Consider the following 26,226-nt stretch of genomic DNA (forward strand, 5'->3'; position numbering starts at 1 on the left):
TTTTTTTTAATCCTGGCCACTGCTGTCTACTGAAATACATTGAAGAGTTAGGTCAATTACTTGGATTTTTTTTTGCTTGTCCTTTCTTAATTTTAAATTAATTTATTTATAGATCTTAAATAGCTACCAAGGGGTGAATTGTTTCATATATCTGTAAATCTTAAAATTTCTAATGTGTGAACAAGTGCTAAATGCTAGCACAGACAATTTCCTCTTGGCAATAAGCATTTCAGAAAACAATCTGCCTAGCAAAATGTTAATTTAGAAAGATTCTATTGCTTTCATAAATTAATAGATCTAATTTATTTATTTATTTGAATTTTTCTAGAGGGAATTCAGTAAGGGCCATGAGATGTAGGTGTGGACAAATACTATTGCAGGTAGAAGAAACATGGTATTTTGAAATATTTTCATGTCAGGCAAAGTCTTAGGATACAAGAGGGTCACTGGCCTGAGAACATCAACAGTAAACAATGCATTTAGAAATTTAAAATCCTCATAATTTTTATCTTTTCTGTGAAGATGGATTAAAACATTTCTTCTTGAGCACAACCATGAAGAAAAGGCAGATGCTATGGCAGTATTACTACACTGTTTCTAAGATGTTCTCACATTAATAATCCATTAAATAAGTGTAACAATCCAGGACACAAACAGCCACTTTAGACAATTGCAGAAAAGAATGAACCAGGAACGAGCTCTTGAAATACCTCAGCAATGGTGCTTGCCAATCAGATTCCTCAGATGAAGTGGGATACATCTCTAGCAATACCCAAATTTGCCATGAGTTATTCAGCAGCCAGCTCCCTGGGAAGTTACTCCAAATTAAAAATTCATTATTCTTCCATAAGTGAAAGGCCAAGAGATTAATGTATAGTTTCCAGCTGCAATGTAGTTTTCAGCAGAGTATTCAAAATGAAACAGCTCTCGGTATTATGACTTCTAGGGAAATGCAGATTCTTGATTTCCATAAGCCAGCAGCCAGGCAGCTGGTAGGATACAAATTATTTTCAAAATCTTGCTACAGATGTCGTCTTTTGCCAGAAAAGCACTTTAGAATCCACTTCATTTAATCAAAAGAAATGTGGCATCAAAAAAATCTGAAGTGCCAACTATCTTAACACAAACGTGCTTTAACCTTGCTTTGGAAGTGTTGCTTTTTGTACTGAACAATTAAATAGAAAATTAACATATTTAGTGCTCTCAATTATCAATATAGTGTTCAATTCAAAAAAAATGCAGAGATGGCCAAGTTGTTACTATGTTAGGATATATCTCAGTGCCCCAGAGATGAGCACTCTGCCAAAGCTTTTGCTTTTCTTTTGTTCTGTGTGGCTGCTAATATGGAAGCAGAATCTCATAAATATTGAGCCATTGAGAATTCTCCATTTCCATGGGGAATTCTCTCACATTTGCAGAATCCCACTTCAAGCTGTTTTCACATGACATTTGCCATCATCACTGACCACCCATCTTCATGCCCTTGGCTGCCCTGAAGGGGATCAAGACAAGCACAGGTGGAGGGACACCATGGAGGGAAAATGTCTCCAGGGAGTGCAACAGTCCCTTCAGTTTCCCTGCTCCAACAAGCATTCATTCAATCACAGATTGCAATTCATTTCAATGAGAATTTAGAATAAATTTTCAGAAGCAAGACTGACTGGATGTAGCTACTTCAACAAGGTATCTTATTAGAGATTAATTACTGATTCTTATAATCAAATCACCAGAAGAAGGTTTCTGCAAAAAACTACAATTCTCCAATAATTTTTTACTATTCTTCTGAAGGGATGTGTTATGCAGACATAGAACACTGGGAAAGGACCAGATGAAGATTCTGTGCAAAGGCAATTGCAGAGTATAAGCAATTGTACAACAAGAGTAGTCTCTCAGATATATGCCAGAACATGCAATTAATTCAGCCTTTAAATTACCTTTATTTCTATATTTCCTACAAATCATTTGCATCTAAGTTATTTGATGCACTATTGAAACCGAAGGCTGTGTTATCACTGCACACCTGGCATTGTTTGCAAAAACTCAAAAAGTCATGTGGACCCTGGCTAGACGTGGGTGGCTTATTTCAACTCTGACCTGGTGTACCTTGGCTGCACAGCTGCAGAGGAAAGATTTAGGAAGCAACTGACTGGTGATCTGTATTTCAAACCACAAAACCCTGTGGGGATGATCAGAGCCTGCCTGCCCTGCTCCCACTGCTGTGTGCAGAGATCATTACAGACTTCAGCTGCTGGAGTGCCAGAGTTACTGCAGCTTACGTGGGGAGAAAATCAGGGATAGAGCTACTTATTCTTTGCACAGGGAATGAAACACTCAAATGTGTAACTGGAAAGATCACAGGATCCCCAGTTTCTTATTACACATGTACCCAAAACAAATGGGGACAGAGCACATTTATAAATCTTACTGTTTTAATTTAATGTTGAACAAAAGGGGAGAGGAATAGCTGGAAGTAGAGCCTGAGAGGTTCTGCCACTGGGCAGACACAGCCTTGCTCCTCCTGCTCACAGCAAAGTCCAACAAATCCCAATATAGGTTTTGGGGTTTCTAAAAATAAAATCTTTCACAGAAGACATATGGTATGGATTGTCACATCTATACTAAATTTAAAGTGCTCTCCTTGAAAGACACTAATTGATCACATTCTTCTATTTCCAGAAACATCAAGGGAATATTTAGTATATTATACAATGCATGTTTTCTACATGGGGTCACAGGAAGTCTGAGCATTCAGATAATGAAACAGGAACAAGGAAAGTAGCTCTGTCTGACCTGCTAGATGTCTGGTTTTGGAAGAAGAGACATGATCAGACATACAACAGTAAGCTTTTCTTGTGGAAAAATCTACATTATTTGCTCATACTTCATATATTTGGTTGTGTTTAAATAACTTCTGGCAACAACTAGCTTATTTTTATAAAACAATGTAACGGGAGAGACACATGAACTCTTCAGTTTTGAGCTTCTTATTTTAAATTACTTTCATTATATAACTTCTAGTATCTTCAATTTGTCCAAAATCCCAGTATGCTGCTATCCTACATCTTTTCTGTTTCTATTTTGCCATATGGTGACCATATTTTTATGAAGCAAAAGGTGGAAAAACCTCTTATTTTATTTGGAACCGTCTTGCATGACTGAAGTTAAGAGAAACATTGCTTTGCAGTTTTAAACTGACCATTTTGCAGACAATTATTAAAAAAAAAAAAGTACCTGAATACCTAAGTTTTCATTATCTAACATCATGCACCTTATTTGCCTTCTAATGATGAAGCAATTCTGCACTCCTGAGCAAGGGGAAATGCTGAGCTTTTCAGACAAAGATTCCCATCCGTATCTGCCCTGAGGGTAACCATCCCAGGATGAATTTTCCCCAGACACAAAGGAGTAGCATGTGTGTTGGAATAAGAAACTATGAAGGATTACCAGCAGAGGCAGCAGGACACAGGTATCAAGACCAACAATTTGGCATTAACTTGCCTCAAGTCTCCCTTGCTGGAAGCAATGCAAAGAAACCATGCAAGGGCCTCTTTTGTTAACAATGAAGAGGCTTGAAAAATCTAAAATCCTGATCCACGGAGGGTGGCAGCTGTGGACAACATGCCCAGGCTTTGTGTCTTCTGCACACTTTTTGCCAAGTGAGAGAGACTTATTCTCACAAGACCACCTTGTGTTGCTAAAATGAACCTTCCAGTGAGTTTTCTCCAAGTGAGGGCTTTAGCCTAAAAGGTAGGAACACAGAGCCTTGGTTTGAGGTGATGTGCTCATGTAAAGGCAGAAAAAAAGATCTTTGCTAGTATATGTCTTCCATCCATATTTTTTTTAAAAAGGAAAACCCACAAAACAAACAAAGAATCCCCACCACAAACCAAACAAAACCCGAAATACATTCATTGCAGGAGTCTGATTAGAAAGAACAATCCACAATTTCCGCTTTCATCTCTCCAGGAAATACACGTGTCTGTGTATAAACATGTCTTTCTGGTACAGACCACAGCATTTTTCCTTAAAGCCTGTGGTATAAATGCAAAAAAGCACCAAAATGGGACATTTTGGAGACTGAGTTTCTGCATAGCCTCTATAGCACTAAAGAGTTCTTAGGAAACATCACTTCTAGATTCAATTCTGACTGAGATTTATCCTTCATGTTTCTTGTAATTGATAAATATGTAACTAAGCCTGGAAAATCCCATTTGTAAACATATTTTAGTATTTACAAATGGAAGTGTGCCTGAGTCTCATTCCAGGTGTACCCCATAACAACAGGATTCAGCAGACAGCAAATCCTAATCACAAAAGCAAATGAAGAACTACTTTGTATTCAAAGATCCTGTACATTAATATTTTGCAAAAAAAGTTATGAGCTGGAATATTTTGTACTTTATGATCAAATATGACTGAATAAACAGATTTCCCTAATTCAACTAAGAAAACAATCTTTTATGAAGCAAACTCATTTACCTCTTAGTTTCATAATTGAGAATTGACATTCAATTTACCATTATCAAGCAATTTCTTACCTCAGGTCCTTGAGGACCTAAAGGTCCACGGGGTCCAGGCTCTCCAATTTTCCCCTTGAAAAAAAAATCCAAACAGTTAAGATTTCTGATGGTAATTTATTTTTAACAATAGATGGTTATGAGGATTTTCAAAACATTTATTAACAAAAATGTTAAAGAAATGTTGAGATGACTTTTTCACTAAATAGGAAATTTTATACCTGCCTCTCTTTGGGCATGATTAAAACTAGTTCTTCATATCTCTTTGAAGTCACCACCAAAAAAAAAATTCAAATTAGTTTAGGACAGAGAAAATTTGGAGTTTTGGGAGGAACCATACAAAAACCCCATTAAATATATAGCTGTTTTCACAATAAGAACTCCATATTATTTAAACATCCAGAAAGTATCTGTTACAGATATTGGTTTACACACATATATTTTAAGTATCCAATCATAGCCAAAAAATCGGCAGTTTTGTGATTAATAACAACAAAATGATAATAACAACTATCCAGATGTAATGGTAGCTTCTTTACATACAAATTCCAACTCATCCCAAAATGGGCCAAATTTCTCTAAGTTATATCTCTTCTTCCACTTGCTGCCACCATAAGTAGACATCACTTGAACAAAATTAAGGTCTGACCTGGGAAATGTTTCTCTAATTTTTCACATGAATGAATTCATTGTAAATCTATTCTACAAAGATAAATTTCTATTACTTGCAGGACTGAGATCTCATAGCTTAATTTAACATAAGTCACAAGGTTGGTCACATTCAGCTTGTGTTTCAAATCCACAACTCTTTCAGGAATAGGTTGATTCACATGCTTATCTTAAAATGAAAATTCTTGTACCTTTAAAAGCAAAAAATATTATTTTTTCCATCTATGCTTAAGCAAATTTGCATAAGTTTATTGCAGGATTAATGTTTATACTATAAATTCTATAGGATGAGGAAAGCGTTATTGAATTTAAGGGCCCATGACATTCATGAGGTCTATGTAGGCTTACCAGTTATTGGCTTGATTGTACATAAGAAAATTTACACTGCAGTGAGTATTGGCAGATTTTAATTTTTTATTGAAAAAGAGACAGATATTAGCACTAAAACAGGTGAGGAAGAGCCAGGTAACCCAGTGTAGCATGCCTTTTCTGCCTCAACATCTAAAAACCCAGCAGAAGTGGCAGCAGTGCACAGTTGCCTTTAAAGCTGCTAAAAATCAGTAAACACAGGAATTCATGACTACTCCCATCTCTGTGAGAAATGACTGGCTGTTATTAAAGAGATCTCACACATTCCTTCCAAATCCAGCTAGTCCAAATGGTCATCTGGAAGTTCCCAAAGCTCTCAGTGGATTTGTTTCAATTACCTACATGCCCACTCCCCCACACAGTGACTGTCACAGAATATGTAATACCCTAAGCAGTCTATTAAAATTTGACACATAAACTGATATTGGTAACCAAGTCTCATATTTTAGGATCTGACTCACTCATTAACAGCAGTCACTAGAAATAAAAGCAGCTTAGATCTTATTCTTTGTGCATTTTGAATTAGGTCACTTCTAGGGGATTACATGCACTGTGAACATAGCAACCACACAAAAGTGTTAAATATCAACAGTACTAAAAAACATTAAGTATCAACAACATACAGTGATATACCAACAACAGAATTTGATATGTAAACTTACTGGAGGTCCTGGTTTTCCTCTGATCCCTGGGGGTCCTGGTAAGCCAAGAGCACCCTGAAAAAAAAAGATATTAAATACATATGAAAATTAATTGTTTTGTTATGTTGGAAGCAATAAATTGCTCTATTTTGGCACCTGAAACAGGCTTCAAAAGAATTCTTCAGGTTGAGAACTATCTTCTAACATTCAATTTTCATCAAAAGAGTTCTCACAGGATGTGCTATTTCAGTGACTTCTGATGTACTAGCCAAACAGGAAAGAAGATCCTTATTTATCTCAGATTGATGATGCGAAGGAGCATGCCAGATCGTGTGCTGCTGCTAACCACAGTAGGTCCAGGTGAGCTGCAGATGAACCTCGAGGGTCAAGGGAAAAATACCCTTTTACAACAGTTCATTAGAAAGACTGAGATCACACCATAATCCTTGTTTGATGCATCTCTGTACACACAGCTGACAGAGTTCTGCTTGTGCCCTTTACTTGTCTTTGTGCACACTTTCCATAACTGAGTTTTAATTAGCACGGAATTTCTTAAAAATATGTTAGTACAATGATACCCAGGAAGTATTACTACTGCATTCTACTTTTATGCAACCAACCTGCTGCATTTTAAGAGACTCAGAAGCCTGATGAAGTTGCTGAAATTGGATAATTTTGTAAAACAATGCAGCTATAACTTACCTTGTCTCCTGGGTACCCCATATCTCCTGGATCTCCTGCAAGGCCATGTTCACCCTAAACAATATATAATTTTGTACAGACATATATGTGTGGCTTAAAATGGGGTAGTTTTCAGAAATACAGAAAGATTAAATATTCACTATTTAAAATTAACACAGATATTTGACAATGCAAGGTGTTGCACTGAAATACCTCTTCCAGGGAAGTCCAAAGACACAGACCTGGATATTATTAGGTTCAGTAGTTAGTGTTCTGTTCAGAAAAGAAAACCTTGTACAAACTACCCGATTGCGAGTCTGACATAAATTTAAAAAATAAAAGTCAGACAAAAGAAATCAAAGGGATAAAGGGAAGGCTTTGTCAAGTACATTATGCTCAAGAGTTAATGAAGGGAGCCTGAAAGAACTATGTATCTGCAAGATAATTAAAATATTTAAATCACCTTATCACCTTTCATTCCAGGCTGTCCCACACTCCCTGGGAAACCCTGTTAAAGTAAAGAAAACATAAATCCAATGCTTGACTATAATTTGGAAAGCACAAGAGCACCTGGCCATGGGATGATTAAATACCATACCGTGGGCCCTGGAATTCCTGATGGTCCACTCGGTCCTGCTGGCCCAATGTCTCCCTATCAAACAGCAAGAAAGGTGACTGCATTTGGTGAAACAGAGTAACCTAAAGGCTCCTAACAGAATCTGGCATTTTTCTGCACCACAGAGAGAAAGAAAAGTATTTTTTAGATTTATTTCTTAGGGGGAAAAAGGGTATTGGTATCATAAGCCCTCCATGTTTACAGTTCCCAACATCATCAGCAGAAACACAAGAAACAAAACTTGCTTCTTCTCCTGTAGATTATAAATTGAAGAGAAGATCACAGTGTATTAGGCAATGCCAATTAAGGAAGCTTTCTTTTGTACTGCAGCTGCACATTCAGTGGCCACTGCTGTCCTTAGGGTTACATAAAAGCAGTTCTCTATGGGCATCAAATTTGGCTTAATGAAATTATTCTGTGATGAGTAAGGCCATAAAAAGTGGCTTTTTAAATGGTCCCTTTACTCAATTTCTCATCTATCAGTGACTTCTATGAGTCAAAATAAAAAAAAAAAAGAAGAAAATAAAAAAAGAAAAAAGAGATGTGACTCTAAATATCACATGTGCAGAATCAAACCTATGTTCCAATGGGCATGCTAACATTTTCTGTTCTAATGCACCTTCAGAGCCCTCACTACAACTCTTATTTCTGGGATTTTTTTTTAGGCAGTTTTATGACAGAAAAAAAACAAGTGAATCACAAAAAATAGAGTCTTTAAAGATCAGCACAGCAACAGCAATAATATTAATGAAAAAGCTAAACATAAGACCTGACTCAGAATAGGAAAGACTATATTAAAAAGAGAGAAGTCTATCTACTTTCTGCCTATTCAACCTCAGGGGGAAAAACCCCAAAAAGATAATGTTATATCTATATGGCTATGCAGAAATTTAACAACCCATATGAATAAAGAATTCATTTGCCACTTGCTGAGAGTGATATGGAAAAGATGAGATGCACATCTATGCATTTCCAGTTGAGCACACATTCATTATTCTCTGGAGACACTTTCAGCAACGTTAGCAACCACCATCAGACTTATGGTTGAGTCAAGAAAAAGCAAGACCAATAACCTAGTGTCTTAATGGTGCTTGGTAGAGCTCCCAAGGAAATTGCCACTCTGCTTTAACTTTCCATGACTGCTTAAATTCTGGCATGCTAGCTGACCAACTCAATTGCTTATGTTGCTGCCTCTGAGCTGTGCTACATATTCTAGTTCAGCAAAGCATTTATGCATTCGTGATACTGAATGTTGAAATGTACACTTAATGGTAACAACAGAGGGATACTGAACTGGGAAATTTAGCTTACAACAGCAACAAGAAGAAATGTCAAAATGGCTTTACAACATTCAGGTTCATTAAACACCTTTCAGAGTCTCCAGATACTTTGAGTGACTTAATTAAGAGCAAAGAACTGGAACTGCACAAAGCCAAAGCTGAAAAAGTGTTGAATTAATTAGTCTGTTAGGTTTTTCAATCATTCTCCACCTACAACAGCCTTGCTATATGTTAAGATATGCTTATCACTTTGGATAAAACTTGCTGATCAATAAAACCTGCAGCTACATAAACTGTACCTTTTCCAACATTTCTATGTGACAAGTGAAACTAAAACTAAATTGCTTTTTCCAGGCAAAAAAATAAAATACCAGAAAAGCAAAACGAATGGTTTCTTAGTATTAAGTGGATTTTTAAAAAGGAAAAAAATTAAAATCTAATTCAGGTATCTAGCAGTAAATTTTTTGCAACTCTTCATCTTAGTAAAACTCATGGCCTTACTAAGTCTTGAAAGACTGTCTATTCAGCCAGCCAAAACTCTGAACTTGGCAACAGATTTGTATATTGAAAAAAAATCATGGATGGAAGGAATTACTGGACTCAGTTCGCTGCTAATTTTGCCATTGTTCTCATGAACAAAGACAAAAATACAACTAACTCTTGACATTGACCAGCTGGGCTGGACAAGCTACTTGAATTAATACTCTTGGTTTCTGCCAGAAAAATATATTTAATCCCATGTACAATATTGCATGTTGTAGTAGTGTGTTATTATTGACTAAGGATTTTAAAGCAAATATTGAAGGTTTACTCAGTTTTGGATGACCATTAGCATCTGCCTGGACAAGAGAAAGCTGAGGCCAGGGAGCAGAGCTTTGGAGAGGAGGTGTGGCTGAGGAGCAGGGCTGCACCACACAGGCTCTACCTGGGGCTGCTGGGGTCACCTGAAACTCCCCCAGGGTCTTGGTGACATTCTGCTACAGATTAAAGAGTGCAATGGTCTCTTGTAAAGAAACTCTGGAACAAAGCACAGCTCTTCCAATTATCTGACTGTGAAAGAGGAAACCAGGCTAACCCATACACTGGAACCTTGAGAAAGAGTCTCACACATAAACACGAGAAGGCCACTCAAATGGAACTCACACTCTAAACAATTGTTAATTTTGTGCTGTTCAAAATCTAAAAATGGCACCAACCTATTTCCTACCCCCAATAAATAGCTCACATTATGGTTATATTCCATCTATGTACAAGTGGCAAAAACTTTGGACTGGTTATAGAAAATTATTTCTCTATTTCACAAAAAATTATTGACACTCAATCTCTCTGTAAGTGTGCAACTCAGCAAGAAGGCACATGCAGCTTTGATGCTGCAATCATGCTCATGAACTCTGGGTAAGACTAAAGTGCTAAGTTTTGGTCAAAATAATCAGTAGCAGTATCTTTTTGGGGAAGTGACATATTTTTTAAAAATCTCAGGTACATTTGTACAATTATCAAAGTCTTTGAGATTAAATTCCAAATACCGTCATGTAAAAGAGAAAAGCAAGCCACAATACTATGAAAATTCTCAAGAGTTCAAGCTCCAGTCTCATGAGTGTGTCAGTTGGCCTGTAGACTACAGAAACTCATATTTGCTTGATGAAGGCTGGAAGCTACAGAGCTTTCTTGATCAAGCTTTTGTTTTCACTATGGCAATGCCATAACAACCCTAATCAGACAGCAAGGCATGACTTACAGGAAATTTTTTGTTATGAACATATAATTAGGAAGAGTAACAATTGAACTCAACTGTTGTGCTTCAAAGGAAAATATGACCATCAGTGTAAATATAAACTTATCAAGTTTGTATTTCAAATCTTTCAGATCTGCAGATACCAAAAAAAACAATAAAGCAAACACTGGAGACAATCATGGCTTTCTTAATTCAAGTGTAAACACTTGCTAGTTCTCCCTTGTTAAGAATGTGGCTGTGTAGCCAGACATGACTGAGACAACATCAAGAATCAGAGGTCCTCTATGAGTAAATACATGAATCAAAAAAAACAAGGGAGTGAGACTTCTCAGAATGAAAGTCTTTCCACCTTCTGTAGGACTCAGAGCTTCTTGATAGATACAACTACTGTGTGCAACTCCGCAGTGAGCATCACAGCCTTATTCTACATATATTTTTAAAAATTAATATGACATTGTAAATACAATAAAGTAAATTTTCTTAGAAATTAATTCTGCTCTGGATTTGGTAGTCATATTCAGGAACCAATAAGGATTGCTGTCATTAAAATGTTTGAGACCATTGCACCCTTCACACTGGCTTTAGTCCTATAAATTAGCAAACTGGGTCATTTCAAATAAAAGACCCAAACACACTGGATCAGAAACAAGCATACCAATCCACACCAAGTATAGAAGTGCTCCATGCTGCCCAACATGACAGCAGTTTTGTAGAGTGATACTATTTAAATCATGGCCATCTAAAACAAAACCTGTTCAAATCCTTAAATTTTCATAATTTTTTTTTTTTATTTCACAAACACACAAGACTAATGCAACCATATCAAGGCAAGTAATAAAAGTATACTCACTCTTAGTCCTGGAAATCCAGGAGGACCAACACCCCCAACAATTCCCTTTAAAGAAAGTTAATTTTAGATTATCTGAATTTTACCATTTAAAAAGAAATCCCAGTGATAAAATAAAAGTGATCTAAAAAGCAAGTCAGTTTTGATTTTTGCAGAGTTTCCAAAGAGTGACAGCTTATCACTGTATAGAGAAATATGCTTAGTAAAATTCCTGAATTGTGGAATTAGATCACCAGGTATTTGCATCATGGGAACATTTCTGCTCTTAATGTAGGAATATGAGATTTTTTTTACCATGATACTTGAAGTGGAAGGAACAAAAACCAATTTTTTGAGGGTAAAAAATTAATTTATTAAGATTCCCTTGAAAAATAAATTAGAGCACCATATCAGTTCATAGAAAGAACTCTGCAAAGTAAAGGCTACACTCTCTTTATGAAAAATTATTTCTTGATACAAACTATGGTATTTGTACTTCATACAGAACTTAAAAATTCAATAGTACTCCACTACTGCCTCTGCCACAGTTTAACTCAGAAGAGGCTAAAACACTGCTGAAAACAGTTGCTAAGTCTCTTTGCCCGATGTGAAATGGATACTGCAGTTCTCCAGGTGACCATGTCTCATGGAAGCTGTCCCAACACCTGGGACCCACTGCTCAGCGGATGGCACTGGCAGGGCCCTGCCGGCAGCCACGGGAAGGGGAAGTTTCATGCAAGCAAATCTAAGCCCATTCTGAAAGTGTCCAGCTGGGCATGGCTGCTGGACATGGCAGAGGACATCTTTGTGCTCTCCTCCCTCCTCAGCTGCCTTCACACTTTCCCCAGCCAGCTCTAAACTATCCACAGGGGAAGCTGAATGCTCCAGCAACATCCTCCAAGGCAGGCTGACATCCTCAAAACTGAGAGGGTGTTGTGGAAATGAAGGATGGCATTAGTCAGTTAAGTAGAAGAAATTAGGCACGGAGACAAATGGCATTAGTGTTAGTCAGCACATGGGAAAGAAATGTCTTCCCTTCCAGTTCCTGCTGCCACAGGCCTCCCAGGCAGCCCCTGGTCTCCAGTGCCAGCTCAAGAGAGGCTCTGTAGGTCTGCCATTAGCACTGCAGAGCCCTGCAGCTGCAGTGCTGGCCCCGTGCCTGAGCAAGCCCTGCAGGGTGAGCTCTGGGGAGGAGCGAGAGGGGCTGCTGCCTGTCAGGGAAGGCAGCAAGATCAGCAGCTGTCTTGGCAGATTAGATGGAACTTGTTTGCAAATGCTTGCAGTAAAACGGGCTTCTTTGTAACGTGCAAGTCTGTAATTTCAGATCCAGGCTTTCTGAGCTTGTTTCTATTAAAGCACTGTTCTGCAGATCTGGTGGAAAGACAATATCTGCTTTATCAGGAATGGAGGGAGACTTGGGAGTACAAGGACGGGAAGGAAGAACTCACCTTTTAATATCATTTGCAAAGCAGTTGGTGACACTCAACCCTTCAGAGGGTTTTCAAGATGAAAACCATACTGATATCACCCGACATTCCAACAAGGGAAGCTTTGCCTTAGGGACCAGAAATGTGTGAGAAATTTTTTCTTGTGTTCCAAAAGGTTGCCATCAAACATTGATAACCCACCAGCAAAATTAATGCAAGCTTTCTAAAATAAGTTTCTAAGATGGGCATCAAGGCAGACCTTCAAAAAATAGAGAAACTGTCTAGTTGATGACTCTGTTCCACATGAGAAAAATCTTTAGACGCACACTGATAGCAGTTTCCAAAGCAGCACCCAACAATACAAGGTGATTTACATCAGCTGCTCTTTTACCCAGCACTTATTGCTGTTCTCTTCTCTTGCTCAAAGCCTTTCACTGATTTCTGACACCAAAGGAAACCTGAGTTTGGAGTCTGCAGCCAGAGTTTCCCTAGAAATAGCACAAGACAGCAAAGCTCCTTTGAGAGCAGCCTGGGCAGTGACGTGACTGTGCTGCAGGCTGGACACCACACTGCAAGGGCACCCACTGCCAGGGACAAAGCTGTTACCACACTGATTACAATGCACTAATGACATGCTAGCATGATTGTGTTCAGTACCAGTTCAAAGGATGAAATAACTATCAAATGCACAAGCACACAAAAGCTGGGGTTTTACATGCAGACCAAATCTTGTTTTGTTAAGGTGATCTCAGAATAATGGTTTAAAAAAACAACACAAAGTCATAGCTAATGCAAGAACTTTGGAAGACAGAACATTCATCACTAATGCAATGAGGACAGCAAGAGATCTGATTCTCAAGGTAGTCAGCACATGCTCTAGTGGAAAATGTGTTCTCTCGGCAGCTTTCTTAATATTTTTTTCCTCTTTTTTATATTTATTATAGTAGTTTCCTAGCAATTTCCATGAGAGAGTTAACAGTCCAAAATTTGCCTGTGGATTTCAAAATATTTATTTTGAGGCAAAAGTCTCTTTTAATTTTGAAGGGGAGTTTACACTGAGTTTTACAAATTTTATCATGTTAATCAATACACAATTCAATACTTACAGGACTTCCATCTGGACCAGGGGGGCCTCTATTTCCAAAGTCACCTGGAAAACCCTAAAGCAGAATAGAAAATACCTGTTCTTCATTATTCAAGACATAAAAGGTGATTTGAGCACTGAATCCCTATAGATTTGGGGAGTTGAGACATCATAAATAGATTCAGGGAGCGTGATGGAGGAATGGGAAAACCAGAAAGTTTCAGCTACACCGTTCAAATGAATAGAATAGTGATATTTTTTTGCTTCCTAAAGTCATAAACCCAAAATGATACAACTATACACAATGGACATGTGAAAAAGCAGACAATTTAATTACTTTCAGAGTAATATTAAACAAGTATTACTTGAATTGTTATCTTGAAACCTGTTTTCCTGTTTCTTATTTTTAACTAATTTTTTTTTCCTGTTAGCTTCAACATTCACTAAAACCTCTGACCTTCTTTCCTTAACTTATCCCCAGATATTAATGGTTGGCATCTCAGTATGACATTTCGTATTCATCAGAAATCAGAATTCTCGTCTTTCTAACTGATGTGAACACTTGACTTAGTCTGCATCTAGACACTGAAACAATAACTCAAGACATAGTAAAGCCTCATTTATTTTATGAGAGTTTTGACTTCAGAGACTAGATTATCACAGAACAGGAAAGAAATCTGATTTGCCAAGTCAAGCATTGAAGCTTAAAACAGAATTTCCATTTCTTGCTTCAGAAAGAAAATGGAATGGAATTCCACCACTTTACTGGCTCTATTCTTCCTTCCTTCCTGTTAGGGTTTTGAAAATTTACTTCTTTCAGATGTTGCCCACTGCAGAAGTGCATAAGTTGCTGGGGAAAAGTGATTTGAATTTTTATTTTGTTTTTTAGGGGGGATATGGGTGGGAGGGTAGTGTGAGGGTTTTTTAAATTAATTTTTATCAGTTTAGTATTGCTAGGCAGATCTCACTATTTTACTAGAAGAGACACATGTAGCTAATTAGAAACTCATGCTGTTAGTTTGAAGCAGTACCACAAAATATTTCATTATTGTTATATATTCACTAGGATTAGGAGAAATTAGGAGAAGGGATCTCAGTGCAGATCTACTGAGAAGTCAAAATAATTTTTTATCCACAGTGTAAGGTCCATATAAAAGTTTACCAGAAAATTTGCAAAACACTAAGCTGGGAAGGGATTCTACCTGGAAAAATCCAAGCTATGGCACTCAAACAAAAGAGAATTTTCTTGGAATTGAAAAATGTCACACAGTACTGAGATAACTGACCTCAAGAAATCAGCCACAAAAAATGTGAGCATTACTAATCCATCTCCATGGAAAAAAGGAGCAAATCCCATCCTTACAATTATTTTTATGTGAAAAGCTCTTATTTGTCTTTTCAGTGTTTCAATATCTTTTTACCCCTCCATGTGTATGAGGAACAGTACTTGGAGGCATTAACATTTCCCTTCAGCAAGACTGTTCAAACCTGCTGCAGCTCCAAGGTACAACTCACTTGGCCTTCTAAAGCTGCTCTGCTCAGAGAGCATCCACACAGCTGCCCAGCCCAGGACTGGCTGCAGCAGCATCAATGGACTGGGGATCCACATCACCATACAACAGCATTCCAACAGTAGTCAGGAAGACAATATAAAACTGTGTCAAGGAGATGGAAAAATCATACCATAAATCAAAGTAATTTAATCACTGTCTAAGCCATACTTGGTTTCAGTAATAAGCCAAACTTTTATAAAAAGGAAGGCAATATTTTATGCATATATATATATGCATGCACACTGCTAAAATATGTTGAAACAACTTAATAGCTATTAATTCTCATCACCATATATGATAATGTGAAGTAATCTGAGACAGCCTTGTATAGCATCTTTTGAGCTGATTTTAGGTGGAGATTTTTTCTGCTTTCTCCTGTTAATTCAGAAAAGCTAGACATAGGAAGTCCTCTCACAACAATGAATTTTTTGTTCAACATCTGATCACAGAACTCACAAATAAGAATCTATAGCTGTAAAATCTGACAATACAGGTCTTCAAATTTTAATTCATGACCCTTTCCTAAACAGCACATTTGGGTTGTACTGCCTGTCAATGGTAGGTGCTGGAAGAGGCAGAATTGCTGTAACACATGTGTATGTTTTTTTGAAACTACAAATGAGGCCTCAAAGGGGAAATGAAGGCTGCAATGGGACAGTTTTACCAACCACACAGAATCAGAATTGATACAGCACTACCTCAATCCCATAGCAAGAGTTACAAAGTGACAGATCACCCACACTCATTATAATCACATTGTCAAGAGCATGTGTCTTTGAACTGATACTGAAAAATCTGTTTTAGAAAGTAGAAAAATGAAAGCAAAATTAACAGTCACAAAAGTATAAAACTGGAAGCAATATAATAAATCTACTGTGGAACAACTGTTTTATTAAATCAGTATTATCATTTAATATTATTATTAAGCATACAAAAGATGATAATTCTTAAGTTTAATATAAAACAGAACCTGAACTGTTTTTACAGCTACAATGGGCTTGATTACTGAATTCTTGGTAAAATTTACAAGGTCTGTTCTGACACATTGACAACTGGTTTTAACTAATCACAGATAGAAGAAAACTATGTAAAAATCTTTCCCCAAATAAAAGCAAAATGCATCATGCTAACAGGACGGAAAATGCATTAGAAATACTTCAGAACTAGCCAAATTTCATAATATAATGATGCAACAGAAAGAAATTGAACACATATACTTCTACCATGAAATATTTTCTTAAAATGATATTGTATGCAAAACAACTATAAAATTAAAACATCCTCACTCTACAGATTCAGGGAATTAAAATATTTGTTCCATTTCAAACATGCCAGAAATGTTACAAATATGAACAACTGTTCAATAAATCTACTAAGTAGCAGCATTTTGTCAATTATAAATGTTTACAATCCCTTGTATGATCCACTTTTATACTTTAAAATTACTTTCCAAAAATGAGATTATACTTCAGATCTCACTTCTTTCAAAAAGATCTCTGCTAGTCAGATGGGTTTTTATTTTCTCAAGTATTTTTAGGGACAGTTTTGTCTAAAATAATAAGTTGCACCCTAGAACAAAAGGTGAGGACCCTGACTTCAGGCACTGTTGAATTCCCATGCCAAATTTCTTTTAGTGACAGTGCCCTGCCCCAAAGCATTGTTAACTCCAGGGCACTGTGCCAGAAAACTTTGTCATTACAGTTATCATTGTTTTGGGGGTTAAAATAACACCTCTTCTCTAAGCTTGTGATCCAGCAAAGTACTTCAAGCCAGGTTCCCATGTGATTGCTGTCCTGGCTGGTCTCCACATTAGTTGCCTTTAGTCAAATAAGTACTTTGTAGATCATAGAAAGGAATTGGAATGAACCTTGGGACTGAGGAAATGACCATGTAACAAAGAAATCAGAACTGAATGGAAGTAATCACAGACATCCTGCAGAGGTGCTTTCGGTGCTCTGTCACCTGTGTGAATCCTCTCTGAACAGATTTATATGAATAGAAGTCCTTACAGAACTTAGTCTGGCCCTGACAGAAGCTCTGCTCTACTGTAAATGGAAAATAAAATAACTGCTTAGCACAGCACCAACACCAGCTATGGACTGGGACAAATCCTACACCGCTGCACTGGCAGGCAGGAGCCTCACTGAAACCTGCCACAGAAACTTATGGTAGAAGGCAAAATGTGTTTCAGTGTACCCTGCTGTCACCTCCACTTCCTATTTCACACTGAACACGAGCCTTTGAGTCCCATCCAGGTCCTTCTCCTCTTTAAATGCTGCATGTGACTCAGGGCACAAGACACTGCCAACTTCTGCAAGGGACTGATGGCACAGGGCCCTTCTCCCCCAACACTCAAGGCAAAAAGAAGAATTTCATCCAGATTATATGCAAAATACAATATGGTCTCATGGCAGCTTCAGAAAGAGCAGTCTATAGACTTAATGTAATTTTACTGCCTTTTTTTTATATGAAAGCCATTCTCATAGGCTAGTGACTTTTTGGCTGGTGTTAGATCACACAGAAAGCAAAACAATTAAACAGAAGCCTCTACAACTTCCACAGCATAGATCAAGGGCCAAATGATGATAATCATACTACTGCTGGACAAACTTGTTCAACATGGTAGATGAAAATCATCTGAACTGCTGAGAACAACTGACTGCACAGCTGGAGAACCCTATGGTGTTTTCCAGTCTCAAACCACAAGAAAGTTAAAACTGGAAACTCCTGGATAGCTTCAAAGACCTAAAATAATATGGTTGCAACAGAAAACAAAACATTTGGCATTGAAGACACACCACAGGAAATATGTAAACCTTGATAATGTGTACTTGGCAGATTTGTGTTTATTCTCAGCTGAAGAAATATATGTTAAGTAGAGGACAACTTTAATTTACTGCAGTCTAGAAATACCAGACATTAGAAGAAACTGATTTTCATCCAAACCAACACCAGACTTGAGAGGCTTGCATCATATCTGCACCTTGTGCTAGCACCAATTTTACAAATATTTTTGTGTATTTCTGTCACTTTCTAACCCTCCTCATAACTGGTATCAGTAATCTGCCACAAAACTCACAGTGATAAGTCTTCCACACTTTAGTGCACAGAACCTGCAGCTCTGAAAAGTAGTAGTTGATAGTCATTTATGGGCAAAAATAAAACTAACATTTTTCAGCTGACTAAAGCTACAGAGTTAATTCCAGGTGGATTTAGACTGGCAGCAGAAATTGTAACAGTATTAGAATTAAGTAAGTATTAGAATCTTCTCTAAGTAGAATCTTTACCTGTCTCCCTTTAGGACCTCTTTTTCCACGGAGGCCTGGGATACCCTAAGAAAGAAATAACCCATTATAAATAGGTTTTCTTGTCTTCAATACTTAAATTCAAGTAATTAAACCTGCATTTATTTGATTGGAAAAAACAGTGTGAGGAGCGCCATTTAAAGAAAAAAATTAAAAAGCATTTAAGCAAAGTATCATACAGCCAATGTCCTGGAGCAGAAAGACAAACTTTGCTTTCCTGTGGCAATACCAGAACAACTGTGAAAAAGGGCCTTGTCCTGCTTCCATCACAGTACATGTCCAGACAGCTTTTTTGCTCAAGTGCAAAAAGAAAAAGCTCAAGCAGAGTGATCACGATTAACACTTCCATAGCTAGTTCTACTGCAGAGATCATCCAACAAGAGACTAATATTAATTATTGTCAAAAAGAAAGTGCTTAAATGAAAAATATTCATTCACACTTTGCTGAAGAAAAAAATAACCCTAATCCTTGCAGTTGGAGATTAAAGTAAAATACCTTAGAGCTGCTCCCCATTTTACTTAAGCACAAAGGCATTTCATTGATTAGACTAATTGGGTACATCCTATTAATCTTATTTTCTTCAAATCAGTTTTGCTTTTAACAAAAAAAAAACCAAACAAATGAATGGTTAAACCTTGTACTTTTTCCCCCACTCTAACATATATTGCATTACCACACAAACATCAACATTTCATTAATGTTCCATTAGACCTACCCTTTCTCCTTCAGGTCCTGGTTGTCCTGCCACACCTGGAGGTCCAATGAAACCCTAAAAATGTAAGAACAATGCTTGATTTCAAGGCTGTTTGTCCCTCAGTACTGGCCAGCTAGGGTTCAAGACACAGGGATTAAATTGAAGCCCATTTGAAACGACTGGTGAAGCTCTAGAAATGTAAATGTGACTAGGATTTGCTCTCCAACCACCATCAAAAACAATTTCCTGTTGTAAGGGTATAGAATCAGTTAATAAAAGAAGAATTAAGAAAGTATTCTAGTAAGACATGGTTGCACCAGATGTATTATTTATTAGAATGGATGAAATCAGCAACTTTTTCTGAAGTTAGCCTTATTCATGAATTCCATCAGAAAAGAAGCTCTCATCTTTAATAATAATGTGTGAACACTGCTATATATGAGTTCTTACAAAAAAGTTTATCTTGATATAAGCAGAATATTTTCCTCATAGTTCAGTCACAATGCACTTCTCTCCCACCATTCCTCAGTTGTATGGAGAGAGAGATTCTGCTCTAACGGATTCAAACTGAAATTGGAATAAAAATATTAAATTGGTTACTACAATAGAATTCTTCACTTTCATATATCATCCAGTTGCAATGATTTAATTTTTTGGGAGTAGATTTTTTTTTTTATTATGGAAGATGGCACCTATCTTGTCATCCAGACCTAAGGAGAGTAAGGAAAATAAAGGCACATCTCCTTTCTATAGTTACTTAAAACAGCTAAGAAGCAGAGCACAGTTTGATTACAGGAATATTTTAAATCTAAAGCTCTAAAGATACTTCATATCACATTGCTATACACTTCCATGGCACAGGAGAATGTGTCAACAGGGCTCTGTCATCAATTTTATTGGAAGTTACTTTTAGAATTCATACACAAGATTTAGCCTTAAGGTCTTTTCCCCTAAAATTACTCACATATTGGCTATTTTTAGCTCTGTGTGAACAGATAAGCAGTAACTTTTAGGAAAGTGACTGGGATCACTTATGTCTTGTTCATTGAAGGGAGAACAAGTCAAAATGCAGATGAGAATCTGAACAAAAAAAAAAAGGAAGAAAAATAAAAGAAACAATCCCTGAGGGTGCAATATCTGTTGGCACTTAATCCTGCCAAACTAATTTTTCCCGGTCCTGATCATTGTAATCAAAAGTGGCATTTTAAACAAAACAAAACAAACATTCCAAAATCCCCAGACATATGTTTGAGAAGCTGCTGCAGGTAAAGGCTTCAAGTAACTACACTAAAAAAAATAAGCCAAAAGCAACTCTTGCAACACAATACGATTATATTAATTGATACTTGAGAACACAAGACACTGCTGAGCAATGTGTACATGAGCTGAGGGCCTGAAAACACCCACCAAAAGCCTCCTTCCAATCCTAGTTGCAACCAGCAGCATACAGGTTTCTGGAAACCTGTGCCTTCTCCTTGATGGTGAGAGTCAGTCTGAAGGAATACTTATCCATGTACAAGCATGTGTAGGCATGCTCATGTCTCTATTTAAAGAAAACTGTACTATACAGTACCCACCCAAAAAAGTAAAGCCAAAACAAAAACTATCAAACCCACAGCCCTCAAAAAACCTCAAACTACCAAGAAACAGAGAAAAAGCATGATAAAACACACACAGAGAGAAAACCCCAAGTCAGCCAGGAATAAAAACCAATCTATTTTGCTTCCAAGATCAACCAAAACCAAACTTTGAATGTGTGGAGCATCAAGAACTTTCAGTGCCTGGGATACATATAACTATGATGGAATCACTCTAAAATCTCAAGATCTCTTTCATGGTTTTTATGTGACAAGACTGTTTCCCTTTATCTACTTCTGTAGCTGTTACAGATTGCAAATGTCAGATCTGTCTCCCTTCTTGACAACCTCCAATATGGAAATAATGCTTCAGGCCTGAGAAACATCAGCCCTCACACACCATCATTGCTTTCTTTTCTCTCCTGCATGCAAGTGAGAGGAAGGGCAACAATGGAAAACTGCTCTATGCTGCTCACCATGGGAAAAAATAAACTCTTGCACATATTTTGAAAGAAACTGAGTTTTCTCATTTGTAGCTCTATAAAGGCAGAGTGTTCTGGAGGCATACAACTGGCACAGCTAAATGAAGTTCCTCACTCCCTTTCTTACCTACTGTATGGGTAAAAATAGATATGGATATCAAAATGCTTAAGATGCTTACTTACTCTTACTCCTTTGGGACCTGGGTTACCTTCTGGTCCAGCTAGGCCCTGTTACAAAAAGACAGGAGTTGTAATTAATTTTAAACAACCAGATATGCTCTATGTGAAAGAACTAGAGCAGCACTTGTTAACTGTAAATTAGTGGCACATTCTTGAAATTTTTAAGATTGAAGAAGGTGTCATCAAGTAGTCCCCTGGGACATGTTCAGAAAAGTCTCCCATTAGTATATGGCTGAAACGCAGATCATGACTGAAACTTCCATTACATTAAAATTATTTCTTCTGGGAGAAGTTTTTTTCCAGACACAGTGATCAGGCATTAGAGTGACATAATTTCACAGGATTTTTTTATGAGCTTTTGTATTTGGACATATTTCAATTACATTCAAGCTAGTGTCAGAATTGCATATGTGGTCCAAATGCTCTAAACAGTTTCACATGCCACAACACAAAAAATGTTATCATCCATTACTCTAGAAAATATTGTAGTGGAACTTGAAAATATATAGCCACTACAAACTTAATCCAACAAAACACTGAAGAATTGGTGAAATTCACCCTTTAAGCAGATACAAAACCACAAAATCAGTTGTTGCCAAGATGCTGAGCATTTCTACTTTTTCTCTTATTCATATTACTGCACTGAAATATCTGTTACTACTTTTACATAAATCAATATTTATATAAGTACTTCTGTTTAAAGAAAGCTGCTTTCTGCCTTTATTGATTGTCCTAAAATATCCAAATGGGAAAAAAACCATCAAACTTTTAGTGTTCCCCTTTTCTAAAGGGCTGAACAAACAGTTTCAGCAGTGAAATAAACACATTGGTGAAAAATCAGGAGGAACATGTAGTTTCTTACTGCCTCTGGATTTGAAAGTCCAGAGATAGATAGATAAAGAAGATACACAAAAATCTCATGAGTTTTATAAATGGGGTACAAAGTATTCAGACATTCAGTTCTTTGGTAATGCCATTTATATACTCCAGGAAGGAACAGCACTACTGCATCTAACACATCCAAGTTTAAAAGCCATGAGACTCAACATTCCCTCCAAGCCACTACCAGAGAAAGAGGTTTGTTTAAAAAAAAAAAGACAGAATGTAATTTTTACAATTAGTAGTTTCAAAATAGTTAGATATGGTAGTTTTGAAAATAATAAATGAGAAAAACAAACAAACAAAAAAATAAAATGCAAAGACATTTGTATAGTTACTGCACCTGCCTGCCAGGGTAACCAACTGCCCCAATACTGCCAGCCATTCCTGGAATTCCCTAAGGGGAAAAGGAAGAAAGAAAAGGAAAATTAACAACAAACATGTTTAATTTCATGGCTTGGAGTCTGTTTCATCATTTCTCTTTTAACATCTACTCGTATGACATCTGTGTCATACGAGTAGATGTTAAAAGCACATGGAAAGCACATGGAAAAATTACTCTTTAAGCAAGCTACACAGAACACCCAAAAATTGACTCATCATACATAATTAACTCTGCCAATTTCAGTCACATATCCTTTTAAAAGTGTGTAAGATTTTGTGTAATACAACAGTGGATGCCATATTTCCATAATGTAAAAATAAAAATAATTCAGGAGGGCTATAGGAGTTAGCTCCCTAAAATGAGGTAATTACACTGGTCTTACATACATTACAAATACATTAAATACAAACAAATACATTAAATTTTCCATTAGAGAATTCTTGTGTCCTTACAAAGACAATTTTTGTTCTGTTTCTTGATGAATCAGGTCAATATAGCACTGGATAAATCATTAATGCATGCAGTTCTCTCCACCTTCTTCTTCTGATGTTAAGAATCACTTCTTTCCCCTCACCAGTTACCTCTATCTCACTAATAGATTACAGTCATCACAAAAAACCTCCTGTGAGACTGCAATAAAAATCACCACTCATTCAGTTAAGGATTGGGCATAAAACTCAGGAAAGTCATGAATGATGTCCTTGAGTTTTCATCTCCTTTCAGGTGTTTACCATCAGTTATCATCACCATTTCTTTTCAGTGTGATCCAAAAGGAGATTCCTTCCATCTTCTCTGCCATTAGGAGGAGCATAAATGCTAACAAGAGACATTAGCTATTGGATGTCTTTGAGACTACATTCAGATTCCTTCCTGAACTGACATGGAAGTTTTAAAAAGTGCTGAATAACTACTTCATTTCCAACATGGGAGGAGATGTAAAATGCATTAAATCAGTAGAAGTTTGAAATGTGCCTCTTATAAGAATTTTATATCAACATCCTTCCAGTTGGTGTGGTAGTTAAAAAACAAGCTGGATAAGCTTTTCCATTTCATTTAGGCTACATTTTTACCACACTGATCTCAACGCAATCTGAATTATTGCTCAAAACTTGTCCAATATTTCCTTAAGCAGTTTACACAGCTTGCTCCTATCCTAATGGTTCATCTGCAGAGTACAGAGGACTGTGCTTGTGTCCCTTACCTGCTCTCCCCGTGGCCCTTGCAGCCCTGGGTAACCCTTAAGACCCTGCAGGTAGAGAAAGATATCTGTGATAAATACAAATAAAAAATAAATACAAACAAACATATAAATACAACTAAAGAAATTGTTTCATTTCACAGGTAAGCCTACCTTCCCTAGCAGCACTTCTCTCTGAACAGGGAACAGGGGCACACCACGTCTTTTGGAGAACACCAACCCAAAGAGCTGTGATTTACATCCTGCTGTGCTGATCTCACTTCATTTAGTTGTAAGGGGAGGTTTTGCACAGTAGACACAGTGCCAACAGCAAGCCTAAAGTTCTTCTATCACCTCTTAACTATCAGACATCCACCTGGTGGGCACTGATTCGAGCCAGGATGAGTTAGATGGAAATGGAAAGAGAACCTTACCTTCTGGCCTTTGATCCCAGGTGGGCCTGGAAAGCCCATGGGGCCTGGATCACCCTGTACAACAAAAACATCCAGAATCAATGTTTCACTGGAACATGACCCAGGGTTATAAGCATGTAGCACTTAATATCTTCTCTGCACTCTTGGATATTTGGTATGGAGAACTAGGTAATGTTGTCTGATTTTTATTACTTTTTTAGAGGGAGAAAATGGAAAAGGCAACAGTTTCTCAATTGCAACCATTGGGTGCAACATGTCTGCTCCTGCAACATGGCCAAATCATGGCTGGGACAGACCTAATGCACAACCTCACAACATTTACTTTTAGCCAACATTACCAGGAGTGAAGAAGCCATACAGGCAACACTTTCCTCAGAAACAAGTGTTTTCACCTCAAATCAATAAATATCTATAACCACTGCTGTGTATTGTTTGTTTTAATGTTACACCAACAATTGGCAGCCAAGAGCCAGGGCACCATTATGCTGTGTGCTGTGCAAAACACAGCATAAACCTGATCTAAGGACAACTTGAGAGGTGCATATGGACAAGGAGGCTATGGGGGACACTGCTATTCTCTTCAGGTTCTTTAAACTTCACAACCACATGATGGCATATGGCAATAAAAATCAGAGCATCTCCAATGCTGGGGAGATGGAAAAAAGACAAATTTTCATGGTTGTTGCAGATGGGGAAGGAGGAAAGGTTTTTTCAGCTCTTCTTCTTGCTCAGGACTGACAGTAAAGAGATTCACTCTTTCATGATTAGTGCCTGAAATCAAACCCAGTAAGACAAGGAATGTATCCTGGCAGTGAGTTATTGCCCAAGTAAATTTAAATCCATTAATTAGAGTGAGCAAATTTTATTTTAGGGAAAAAATTAAAAATGCAAAACAATGAGAACATTAAACATGCACATCAATCCCATAATTTTGGATTATAGATGCAGTCTACATGTATTTAGTGATAGTCATACAAATATGGGCTTTAGACTGTTCTGTGGCTGCTTGGGTCCATGCCAAAGAACATAGCTCGAGTTTCAGGCAGCCATGTACAACTCACCACACTATGATCTGATTGTCAAAAAACTGGCTAGATTTAAATATTTCTATAGAAACTTCACTTCAATTTCTCATCACTGCATCAACAGATATTTCTGATTTTTTTCCCAGCGGCCCTTAAATGTTGACAACATATATTTGTGAATTTTAGGGTTTGACAGCATGGATACACCAAAAAATAAGTTATGTACACATCAGCAGCTAGAAAAGCACAGTTATTTCCTAATGTTTTTTCATAGCAGAGAGTTGTCCTCAACTGTTACAGTGCTTCCTACCTGGCACAAATATTCCACAAGTGATCTACTAGTAAATGTTCATAATAGAACTTAGCATAAAGGTGAGATATTCTTAAACATACAGCATAGTTTAACACATTAGTATGCAAACATCCAATTACATTTTAAGTGTTATCACATTACTGTGTATGAGACTTTAGTGTCAATCTGAAAATGAAATATCACAAGCTTTCAAGCCTACAATTTCTTTGAAGAATGGATTATTTGAGTATTTATACTCAAATACTTTGAGCAGAGAAGGCAACAACTAGTTGGCTAAAATTGCTTAGGAAGCAGTAGCAGGAAAAGCCTCTGAAGTGAAAGGACAAATTTTAGCATCAAGTGTCCATTTAAAAAAGCAGTTAAATACAATACACAG

The 26,226-nt window shown here is 37.1% G+C and overlaps 1 protein-coding gene across 1 annotated transcript in view; it reads right to left on the reverse strand.

The window, feature by feature from the left end:
- COL24A1 (collagen type XXIV alpha 1 chain) overlaps window positions 1-26,226 on the reverse strand; it is a 117,320-nt gene that overhangs the window by 65,511 nt on the left and 25,583 nt on the right. The window contains exons 7-19 of the mRNA XM_021526749.3: window positions 24,513-24,566; window positions 24,103-24,147; window positions 22,860-22,913; window positions 21,641-21,685; window positions 19,420-19,473; window positions 18,686-18,730; window positions 13,868-13,921; window positions 11,359-11,403; window positions 7,476-7,529; window positions 7,341-7,385; window positions 6,899-6,952; window positions 6,218-6,271; window positions 4,539-4,592 (exon numbers count right to left, since the gene is read on the reverse strand). Coding sequence (XP_021382424.3) covers window positions 4,539-4,592; window positions 6,218-6,271; window positions 6,899-6,952; window positions 7,341-7,385; window positions 7,476-7,529; window positions 11,359-11,403; window positions 13,868-13,921; window positions 18,686-18,730; window positions 19,420-19,473; window positions 21,641-21,685; window positions 22,860-22,913; window positions 24,103-24,147; window positions 24,513-24,566 — 657 coding nt within the window. The remainder of the gene's footprint in view (window positions 1-4,538; window positions 4,593-6,217; window positions 6,272-6,898; window positions 6,953-7,340; window positions 7,386-7,475; window positions 7,530-11,358; window positions 11,404-13,867; window positions 13,922-18,685; window positions 18,731-19,419; window positions 19,474-21,640; window positions 21,686-22,859; window positions 22,914-24,102; window positions 24,148-24,512; window positions 24,567-26,226) is intronic.

This window comes from Lonchura striata, chromosome 8, assembly GCF_050655825.1.
Source record: "Lonchura striata isolate lonStrDom1 chromosome 8, ASM5065582v1, whole genome shotgun sequence".
NCBI lineage: Eukaryota > Metazoa > Chordata > Aves > Passeriformes > Estrildidae > Lonchura > Lonchura striata.